The 12,097-nt window shown below is 37.1% G+C and overlaps 1 protein-coding gene across 2 annotated transcripts in view; it reads left to right on the top strand.

Annotated features, from left to right (window-relative positions):
• The first annotated feature begins 1,532 nt into the window (after positions 1-1,532).
• Positions 1,533-12,097, top strand: part of DHRS7C (dehydrogenase/reductase 7C) — a 76,243-nt gene continuing 65,678 nt past the window's right edge. The window contains exons 1-2 of one of the 2 annotated variants that reach the window (XM_007482978.3): positions 1,533-1,551; positions 5,049-5,208. In XM_007482978.3, the coding sequence (XP_007483040.2) occupies positions 5,055-5,208 (154 nt within the window). In that variant the 5' untranslated portion in view covers positions 1,533-1,551; positions 5,049-5,054. Of the gene's footprint in view, positions 1,552-4,607; positions 4,760-5,048; positions 5,209-12,097 lie in introns of those variants that run through there. The other variant, XM_007482979.3, reaches the window with a different exon arrangement.

Raw genomic sequence — 12,097 nt, 5'->3', positions numbered from 1 at the left:
TTAGTTTAAAGGCTGAGGTCTTTACATGGAAAGGAAAGACATTAAATGTGAGTATTCTTGATCCTGTACCCAATAGACCATCCCCAAACTATCTGTTTATAGTGAGGAACACAGTTTTGGAAAAGATGAATGCATTCATGTTGTGCTAAAGTAAATGACTTGAAACTCAATGTGTTCATTCTAATTGGAACAGGTAAGCCCTAAAAAAAAAGAATAATGTCAGAAGGAAGCAAGGTATGAAATACTTCTTATTTTGTGGAAGGACCTTTTCAGTTTGCTGTGATTAACAACTTAATATCTCTTGGAGATATAAGGGGAAATCTTTAAGATTAAAAAAAAAAGTCTTAAGGGTAAGGTTGCATTTCATTAAAACTTATTGCTTTTCATTGAATTCTATGCAATAGACCTAAACACTTCCAATTTGGGGTGTTTTTAATAAAATTAAAATTTTTCTTTCTAAATTAATAGGTAGGCTTTTGTATTGAATAATTATTTAAAGTGGTTTCTTTCTTGGACCAAAAAACTCTAATAGAACTTTAATGACCTAGATCAATTGATGATAATAAGGAAATACATGAATATAAATAAATGCCCTGAAATATGCTGGCTTTTTGTGGATTGGTTTAAATTTACTGGTGTAATTTTGGGGGGACTCACACTCCTTAGATGGAGAAATGAGGGTTAAAGGCAGTGAATATAGGATTAATGAAAATGACTTCCCTCACTACTCCCTCCCAGAGTCCCTGAATTACTTATGGGAGACAAAATGGCGATCTCCCCTTGGTGAAGGCTTACCCCAGGGTGGTCATGCCTGCCCTCAAGGGCAGCGGGGAAGTCTTCTCTACAAGGAAATGTATGTGGGACCTCAATCCAGATATGCACTGGTTTGGGGCGCTCACAAGCCTCCCCTTTGTGTCTTCTTGAAAGACAGGCAACAAGATGTAGTCTGCCAATGGACTTTCTAGATATAAACAAATGAGATTGAATTCCCTGGCTCTTTGATTTAATTGTTGATGGGGGCAAAGGGTAAAGGTTAGAGAGGTTCTGGGTCACCCTAAATCTCTTTCTAAATAAAACTAATTACTGAAGTACAAGGTTTTCTCATAGTCACGGGAGAGGTATGAAAAGAGGAGAGCACTGCTCACCGATTTGAGTATAGTATCTCAATAGTTCATGGAATGAAAGTCTTTGAAGAAATTGGGTTTCTTGACAGGAACGAGCAATATTTTAAACAGGAATCCTTGAAGTTAGGATTTGTATCAGTGACAGAAATCTCCACAGGTGTCTTGAAATGGCCCAGAGATACAGCTCCTTCCTTCTGCATCTCAGCACCTAAGACCCTGCTCCTCAGGGGAATTTCCCAGAAGTCCTTGTTCAGTTTCCAACTGTCATTCTTACATTCCAATTTCCCCCAATGGTTCTTTTGTCATACATCCCCATCATTACACTGGTAAATATAATATTCACACAGAATCTTGATCTAGCTATAGGAGGAAGCAAGCTACAGAATTCCTTTTCATTTACATGAAACTTAATGAAATATTGGGACAGGTAAGTATTTCCCTAGAGCAGGTAGGTGAATCAATGGATAAAGTGTTGGACCTGGAGTGAGGAAGATTCATCTTCCTGAGTTCAATTGTGACCCTGGGTAAGTCACTTAACCCCATTTGTCTCCATTTCATCATCTGTAAAATGAACTGAAAAAAGAAATCGAAAATAATTCTGGTATCTCTGTCATGAAATTCCCAAATGGGATCACAAAGAGTCAGACATGACCAATGTATCATATCAGGCATGTTAGCACCTTGGAAGTATGATTGATATATTCATTTACCAGACTCATGGTCAGATCACTTAATGATCATTGTATGGAAAGCGACAATCCAAAGGACAAGTTCAAAGGACAGGCGAATTCCTGGATGGGGCAATGCGTTGCCAGCCACAGTGTCCTAGCTCGTGCCTTGTCCGACCACATTCCTTTACAAAGCGCATGTTGTATTAATCTCCTCCTCTTTGATTTCGTGATTATCAAATCAACCAATGTTAAAACCTATGTCATGTCACATATTCATTCACCTCCCACTTCACATTCCTAAAATCTCCAATAAAAGTTGGGGAACATGTGCGAGCCTCCCTCTTATATCTCTTGCCTTGCCTCCCTTGCCTTTGCTCTCTCTCTTGCCTCTTAGGTCTTGCCTATAATGCTCATCATGTCTGACTGATTCACGCAACACAGTTGCCCCACATATCTCCCATTAATCTTTTGGCCATCTGGTCCATGGGCGATATCCTGGAGATATCAGCTCCCCACATACATAGAAGTAGGTTTCTCCTACTTCTAATTTCTCTGCTTGTTTTCTTCTTCTAGAGAGATATTAACGGAGCTTGCAACTCCCCACGTGTTTTAACTTGTGGTCTCTGAGTCTTTATTCCGGTGTTTCTCCCTCTATCTTTAATCTTTTCAACCATATTCCTACAGTCTCCATTCTCCTTCTCAGGTCACCACCCATGGGTTCATTATATAGGAACTACTGGCAGTTCCTATAACCAAAATGCCTGAACCACAACAATGAATCTTCATATCTCAAAATGTCATTTTTTTTTAAACCCTTACCTTCTTTCTTGGAGTCAATACTGTGTTGGCTTCAAGGTAGAAGAGTGGTAAGGGCTAGGCAATGGGAGTCAAGTGACTTGCCCAGGGTCACACAGCTGGGAAGTGTCTGAGATCAGATTTTAACCTAGGACCTCCCATCTCTGTGCCTGGCTCTCAATCCCCTGAGCTACCCAGCTGCCCCAAAATGTCATTTTTAATAAGAATGATGGAAAACTTTCAAGGAGAGCCATATATGGGGCAGCCAGGTAGCACAGTGGATAGAAAACTAGGCCTGTAGTCAGAAGGAGAAGGAGGAGGAGGAGTAGAAGGAGAAGAGGCAGAGGAAGAAGAGGTAGAAGAAGGAGGAGGAAGAGAGGAGGAAGAAAAGGAGAAGGAGGAGGAGAAATTAATATATAAATAAACATATTTATATATAAATATGTAAAGCAATTAACATGCAACCTAATATCTTCTTTCCAGTTGGAATAAAGGCTATCTAGGCCATAAGCAAAACTAGTACTCCCTGGAAGGAAGGATGTTATGAGAGATTTCTTACTTTGTAGGAGGACCTTTTCATTTTTCCCCGGTTAATAAATGAATACCTATTATGGATACAAGGAGAAACCATTTAGGATATGACAAGCCATTCAGTGGGTAACCTTGAAAATCATCAAGACTCATTAAATTTCCTTGAATTCAAAACAGTACAATAGTGGTAAACTGTTCAACTTGTGAGTATTTTTAGTAAAATTAAGCATTTTGTCTCTGAATTAATAGGCAGAAAGAATTTCCTTCATGTGGAACATTGGACTGAAGGATAATACCCTGGTTTTTTGGGCAAAGAAAATTTGATTATTTTTTTTGAGGTTGTCATTATCTCTTCTTTATCTCAAAGTTTGATGAAGTCTTAAATTCACTGATGATAATATTCTATTCCTGCTATATCTTCAAAGTAAATATTTCTGTAAAATCTAATTAATATTCATTGATTAAGTAGAAGTGGGATACTAATCGCTAGTGATTAACAGAGAGAGGGAAAAACAATAAAATATAGTCTTTGCTAAAATATAGCATTAAGGAAAAATATTCTCTTGCCACTCACAGAAAACCCGGCCCCATGAGTACCTGAGACATGATCATCCTTGATCTGGGAGAATAAGTCTAGTCATTGCTACATAAAAGAGTTATTTATATAATTGCTAATATAGTTAGCATTTACTTTAAGGTTTAAAAGCACTTTACATGTTATCTCAATTTATCCTCACAAAAATCCTGTGAAGTAACTTCTATTATTATCCTCATTTTACAGATGAAGAAAGTGAGTCTGAGAGGTTAAGTCAATTTTCCATGGTCACACAACTCATAGATAACTGAGGCAGCATCAGGTCTTCTTAACTCCAAGTTCAGCACCCTACCTACTGTGGTACCTCCTAAATGTTAAATTTCATGGTCTTTTTTCAGTCCTCATTCACCTCTCACTGTTGTGCTTAGCACAATGCCTGACACATAGTATATGCTTAATAAATACTAGTTGTTGCCTGGTTAAATCTACATCCTTTTATACTTCCTTCCATTCATTCCTTTTCTCTTCTTGAGCTACCTAGCATACATGGTGGTAGTCTCTCGGTGATCGAGTATGACTATGACCTAGCATACACTGAATTCTTTTACTACATGTCAGTCCTTCAATCTTATCTGAAGACATATCTTTTCACATTTTCCCTATCTTCTCTTCTCCAGATAGAACACCTCCATTTCCTTTAGTCAGATCTCATTTTGTCAACTTCCCTTCAATACACAATGGTTTAGCCATTTTATAGAAAGTAGGATAAAGCATGTTTGGACACCAAATCCAAAATCCTGATCCCTAATTCTCAAACTGAACCTTCACAGGAAATTTCTAACAGCCAGGCAAGAAGAGAGCTTTAAAAGGACTGGCAAACTTTCTGAAACCAGATATAGCAGGCATGTGTCCCTGAATATCAGAGCAGACACTATAATTACACTGAAAAGCCTTTTAGTGAAACTAAGAACTATAAATAGCCATAAGAACCCAAGCAAGTGGCTTTAGCCCTCAGATTTCCTTCTAAAAATGCAGACCCATTTTAATTAAATTTAGGGAGGGCAATTCCTCCCTGGACTTTATTTTGGCTCCTGGAAAACACTGTGAGTAATTTCCTTTTTGTCAAGCATTTAGAGATTATCACTCACAGTGATAAAACTGGGAACATTGGGGTGGGTTCTGCCCCCTGCAGAGCATAATTACCCATACTAGGGAATCCCAGGGAGACAAAAAAGATGCACAGAGGGACCTGCCTCTTGCAATCTCTGGGCAGGCAGGGTCACTTCTAGCATGTACTGCTGGATTTGGTCCTACAGCATTTTTGTAGGATAAATTATGTCTCTTTTTAAAACTTTAATTGTACTTTCTTCTTATCCAACACTAACCCTGAAGAGCAAGATGGGAATCATGGCTGTGCTCATGCTGCCTCTGCTCCTTCTGGCAATCAGTGGAATCCTCTTCATCTACCAAGAAGTTTCCAGGCTGTGGTCAAAGTCGGCAGTCCAGAACAAAGTGGTTGTGATCACTGATGCCATCTCAGGGCTAGGCAAGGGTAAGTCAACAACTCTCACTTGTTCTCCATTCTACCCTCTGGCATTGGGAGGGAAGAGGGAAAGCTGAGAAACAGCATAAGCTTTTTAAAGTAGAACCAGGTATGCCTGTCTGTACCACTTCTTAGAGGATTTATACAGCACTGTGAGCAAAGTGTAGTTATAGAATAATGTGAAACCTATTGCGAGAAGCAGATCAAAATTCACACTGGCATGGTATTAGCCCCCTTCAATAGAATCCATTCACTGAGGTCACACATTCATTACAATAATGCTAACATTTCTCAAAGCATGTCTAGAATATCTCTATGGAAATGGACCTCTATCATTACCACTAATGTGCAATTTTGGGAAGCTGCTGTGGCTGAAAACATCCACAGGTTGGTTGGTCCATCTCTGAAGTTCTGGTTGAAAACTTTTCCAGCTTTGTAGTGTCTACTGGAGCTTTTTTTTTCCTGCTAAAATAGCTTGGAAGAACCCACAGCGATCTTCATGCCAAAATGAAATCTTAAAAGATTACTTTACCTGTCTCAGTCCTAAAAACAATGTTAATTTGATCACTCTAGAATTTTGCTTTCAAAATTTCCTATGCTTTTCAGCTTTTTTTAAAACTGTTACCTTCTGTCTTGGTGTCGATTCTAAAACAGAAGAACACCAAAGGCTAGGCAATTAGGGTTAAATGACTCCTGGGGTCAGATAGCTAGGAAGTATCTGAGGGCAGATTTGAACCTAAGTCCTTCTAACTTCAGGCTTGTCATTCTGTCCACTGAGCCACCTACCTGTTCCTTATCAACTTTATCTATTTATTTATAAACTTTATCACGTTTCTAAGAGACTATGGATCCTGGATATGTAATTTGACTGATATACTTTTTTACCATATGGTATTTCTTACATATACTAAAAGGAAGGATGACAGGCTTCTAGTTTTAATTAGAAAGAACTTAATAAGGTAGAAGTGGATGCCCTAGAATAAATACATTTCTCAAGCACAATTTTGACAGCAGGGTCTCCTCTGTAAAGATCTGAGGAATGAAAATCTAAATTAAAAAAACATCTGGGTGAGACCACACACACTGACTGTGCCAAGAGAGTAGCTGAGAGCCAAAATTAATTTTTAAATGAAAAATACAAATGCCCCAAGAATCAATGTGGAATAATAGAAGTAGGCCTAGTTAGAAGAACTGGGTTCAAGTTTGGGTCTGCCAATTAATTTTTATATTGGGCAATCTAAACTCTCTGAATCTCAGTTTCTACACTTATAAAATGAATATGCCTACTTCACAAGATATTTATAAGGATTTGAGGAAGTAATGATAAGTACTTCTAAACTACATATACTATATAAATGCTTACTATTACATGTAAGATTATTTTTTAAAGTTTAAATTTATTTACTTATTTAGAATATTTTTCCATGGTTACATGATTCATGATTTTTCCCTCCCTCATCTTAGAGCTGACAAGCAATTCTATTGGCTTATACATATTCAAAACCTACTTCCATATTATTCATATTTGCAATAGAGTGATCCTTTAATGCCAAAATCCTAATCGTATCCCCTCACACCACATGATCTATCATATGTTTTCTTCTGCATTTCTGCTCCCACAGTTCTTTCTCTGGATGTGGATAGTGTTCTTTCCCATAACTCCCTCAGAATTGTCCTGGGTCATTGCATTGCTGCTAGTAGAAAGCTCTGTTATATTTGATTTTGCCACAGTGTATCTGTCTGTGTATAAGGTTCTTCTGGTTCTGCTCCTTTCACTCTGCATCAGTTCCTGGAGGTCTCTCCAGTTCACAGAGAAATCCTCCAGTTCATCATTCCTTTCAGCACAATAGTATTCCATCACCTACATGTAATATTATGTATAGTATTAAATATATGAGAAGCTTTGTGGGCCCAGTGAATGAATGTTGTTCCTGGAGTTAGTAAGACATGAGTTCAGTTCTGGATGAGACATTTACCATAAGTACATGACCCTGAACAAATCACTTAGCCTCTCTCAATCTCAATTTTCTCACCTATAAAATGGGTTTAGTAACATTTCCTGGGTTATTTTGGGGGATAAATAAGATAATATTTGTAAATTACTAAATGCTAACTATCATAATTAAGCTTAATAATAACAATAATAGCTAATATTTACATAGAGCTTACTATGTAAGGCATTGTGCTAAGTGCTTAATATTTATTATCTCCTTTGATCTTCAGGTAGGTCCTATTATTATTATTAATCTCTTTTTATAAATGAGGAAAATAGAGGTTTAGGTGACTCTCCTGGGGTTACACAGCTAGTGAGTGATATTGGAATTCAGGTCTTCCTGACTCCAGACAAAATGCTAAGTTTATTGTCCTAGGACTACCATATATGTGCAAGTCTCTAGGCTCTCATCTCTCCTTCATATCAAAAAAAATTAATATTAAGCAAGCATTAGCTAACATTTTAGATAACCAAGTCAGAATCCAAAAGGATCTAGACAGTATAGAACATTGAGCCATAAGATTAAATCCAATCGGGATAAATATAAACAATTAGATTTTGGTATAAAAAGTCAGTTTCACAATATTAGATGGAAGAAGCACAATTAGACAGAAATTGCTTTTGGAATAATTAGAATTATTGCAATAGAGTAAACATTAAGTTCCATATGAGTCAGGAGTAAAACATGGCAGCCAAAAAAATTAACTACACATTCAACTGCATAAAAAAGCTATAATTTCTAGCAATAAGGAGAATTAATTCTATCATAGTATGCCTTCATGAATCAATCAGTTAACAAAGCCATATATGTATATATATATATATATATATATATATATATATATAAAAGCTTATCATGTACCAGATGCTGAGCATATTTTAAAAAAGCAAAAACAGTTCCTATTTTAAGAAGTCTACATTGTAAAGGAGAACATAACACATGTAAATCAGAATATAAAATAAATATAAATTAAATGGAAGACAACCCAAGGAAATTACATCAACAACAATGGAGAGTCCAGCAATAAGGAAAAATACTTGTACCAAAATATTCATAGCCATGCTCTTTGTGTTGGCAAAAATTGGGGAATCACTGAATAAATTGTTGTATCTGTTGGTAATGGAATACTATTGTGCTCAAAGGAATAATGAACTAGAGGAATTCCATGTGAACTGGAATGACCTCCAAGAATGGATGCAAAGTGAAAGGAGCAGAACCATTAGAACATTATACACAGAGACTGATACACTGTGGTACAATCAAATATAATGGACTTCTCTACTAGCAGCAATGCAATGATCCAGGACAATTTTGAGAGACTTATGAGAAAGAACACTATCCACTTTCAGAGGAAGAACTGTGGGAATAGAAACATAGAAGAAAAACAACTACTTGATCACGTGGATTGATGGGGATGTGATTGAGGTTGTAGACTCTAAATGATCACCCTAGTGCAAATATCAATACTATGGAAATAGGTCTTGATCAATGACCTATAAATGACATGTAAATGACAATGACATGTAAAACCCAGTGGAATTATGTGTCAGCTACTGGAGGGATGCTGGGGGAGGGGAGAGAAAAAACATGAATATTCTAACCATGGAAAAATATTCTAAATTAACTAAATAATATTTTCCAAAACTTGGGGGAAAAAAACACACAATGGAGATTCCAGGAAAGGCCTCCCAAGGAAGCAATTCTTGAATTTAGTCTTAAATATAACCAGAGATGCTATGAGTTAGAGGTTAGAGGCATAGGAACCCCAGTAAATGGTCATGGAGACAGGAAATGGAGAGTCATGTACAAGGAACAGCAAGTAGGCCAGTATGAATGAATCACAGAGTGAGTAAAGGTGAATAGAGTGTAAGAAGTTGGGAAGGGGAAAAGGGGTCAGGCTGTAAAAAGAACCTTATATATAACCTTGGAGGTAATAGAGAACCAATGGAAAACCTTCGCTTTAGAAGAATCACTTGTTCAGTCATTTTAGTCATGTCCAACTCTTCATGACTCCATTTGTGGTTTTCCTGGGAAAGATATTAAAGCAGTTTGCCATATCCTTCTGCAGTTCATTTTACAGATGAGAAATATGAAGCAAACAGGGATAAGTATCTTGCCCAAGCTCATGTGGCTGGTGTCTGAGGCTGGATTTGAACTCAGATCTTCTTGACTCTAGGCCTCGCATTCTATCCACAGTACCACCTCACTTAGTAATTCCAAGGGAAAGATGGTTTGGAGTTGGATTAACTTGTGACTGGGAGATCAAGTAAAAGGTTATTGCAATAGTCTGGGTGAGAGATGATAAGAGCCTGAATTAGGATGGTGGCTATGTGAGTGTAAAGAAATAGAGAAAGAAATAAATCACATAATTTGACAACTGATTGTATCTGAGTGGTAAGCAAGAGAGAGTCTGTCATGAGTGTGACAGGGAATTAATAATGGAGGGAGATTAGGAGTAGTAGGATTGCCTTGATGTAGTGAGGACCCCTTAGAAATCAGATAAATATATTTACTGAGTCAGCATGGTTTTATCATTTCCTCCAGTGTTATGCACATGAACAAGAGCAAAGAAGGTAGATTTCAGGAATAATTCAGGATTGGGGCTTGTAGTCCACAATAGGACAAGAGAGTAAGAGGTTCAAGAGTAGTGTGGATTTGTTCACCAAGGAATTGAAATAGAGAAGGGAGGAAAGTGTAACCAGTATAAGGAGTAATGGTCTGGTAAAGAAATGAAAGAAGACTTCTTGTGGAGTTATGTATTCAGTTTGGGATGCAACTATATTAAGAAAGGTTTTAAAAAGAAAAGGAAAAAAAAGCATAACCTGAAGATTATCTAGAGGAAGTCAACCAGAATGGTGAAGAGCTGTAAGTTTGCAAAGAAAAAAATCTGAGAACAAATCCTCTGAGCAAATTGACTTTAATATGACAGCAAGCAAATCACACAAGTCAATGGCCTGCAGACATATCCAGCATCATCTGAGACCATGATGTGGCAGGTCTTTATAGAGAAAATTGAGAAACTTACAAACTTGTTTATTGCCCTCTCCAATAAAAAGGGGTTCTGAGTTTGGGACTGACATCTCATTTTTAGGGGAGATTCAGGGTGATGATAGTGAAATGTCTGTGTCCTCAGTGGAGAATTTGCCAATTATCTATGGTCACTACAGCTTTTTGCATCGCCATCTTAAAAGCAAGTCTCTCCATTGGCTAAGTTAATTACAAAAACAGGGAGAAAACTTACTGGTATAGATAAGTCATCGTGCAAGAAAATCTATATGATTATAAATTATTATTTTACTACTGCTACAAATTATGTGTGTCATCCTCAGCTATTCAAGCAACTAATAACTGGGACTATCTTTTACTATTAAATCAACAATTACAACTTTACCATATAGTCCAATTAATAATGATAATAATATCAAATCTATAATCAGTATTATCAATCCCATGTAATATTAGGATTGGTTGAGTGAATTAAACAAGTTTAAGCTGGAGAAAAGACCTCAGGAAGGACATGATTGCTGTCACGTGGAAGAGAGATTAGTTGCTAGAGGGCAGAATTAAGAAAGTGCAAAGTTACAAAGAGGCTTGATGTTGGGGGAAAATTATTAAAAATTAGAGCAGGACAAAAATGTAATTGGTTTCCCTTAGAAGTGGGGTGTCACCTTTCTTTGCTACACCTCTAAGTAGAAGCTGAATATGTACTGATTGGATAAATAATAGTGCAGATTCCTTTGTTTATAAAATAGTCTAAATGGCCCCTGAAGTCCCTTCCAAGTCCCAAATTCTGTAATTCTATATATGTATGTATATATATATATATGTATATTGGGAAAAGTTATGTAAGACATGGCCAGGGGTGAAAAAGGGGGTGTTTGGAAGGAGTTGGAAATCTTCCCTGCATTCATATCTATTAAGGATGTCAAGGTCCAAAGCTGTCCCTAGAAGGGTACATGAGTCTAACCATGTTTTACTATATGCCTCTAATTTTAGCCAGCTGTCTTATACCAACAGTAAAAAATAACAAACAAACAAAAAAAACAAAACAAAAAAAAACAAGCAAATGTAAAGGATCATATAATTATAGATTTAGAGCTAAAAGAGACCTTAGTGGTCATGGCATGAGAATCACAGAGGTTAAGTAATTTACCCAAGGTCATACATCTAGTAAGTATAAAAATGAGGAATTTGAATCCAGGTCTTCCTAGATCTAATCTAATCCAGCATTCTAGCTATTCTGCTACACAGCTTCTCTCTCTCTCTCTCTCTCTCTCTCTCTCTCTCTCTCTCTCTCTCTCTCTCTCTCTCTCTCTCTCTCTCTCTCTCTCTCTCTTTCTGTATATCCATAGCCTTAGACCACTTGAAAATTCTCCTTACTACCAGTAGGTCAATAGCCATAAGATTTTAGATGATTCTCTTCAAAAATAAAGGTCAAACAATAATAACATTAGATGATCATGTTCTTCTGAGTTGGGAAGAGAAGATCATTATGGTATGGTAAAAAGAGCTTTGGATTGGGAAGTCCACTGACTTGGTTTCAGGTTTTGACTCTACCATTAACTAGAGGGATAATCTCTGGGCCTCATGTGACTAGTAAAATTAGTAGATTACTCTAAAGTTTCTTCCAACTCTGATTTTATATTCTGTACAGACAAGAACAAATAGGAGCCAACCAGTACTCACTGTCCCTCTACTTGATCCTGTTCCCTAAAAATCTACCCTTGACCTTTCCAGAATTCATGGGCATTTAGCTAACATCTGTATCCCAGAAGTGTTATTGAGTAGTTTCAGTCAACTTTACATGACCCCATTTGGGGACTTTCTTGGCAAAGGTACTAGAATGGTTTGCCATTTCCTTCTCCAGTTCATTTTACACATGAGGAACTGATACAAATAGGATT

The sequence above is a fragment of the Monodelphis domestica genome, chromosome 2, assembly GCF_027887165.1.
Source record: "Monodelphis domestica isolate mMonDom1 chromosome 2, mMonDom1.pri, whole genome shotgun sequence".
Lineage (NCBI taxonomy): Eukaryota > Metazoa > Chordata > Mammalia > Didelphimorphia > Didelphidae > Monodelphis > Monodelphis domestica.
This window is presented reverse-complemented; position numbering and strand designations above follow the sequence as displayed.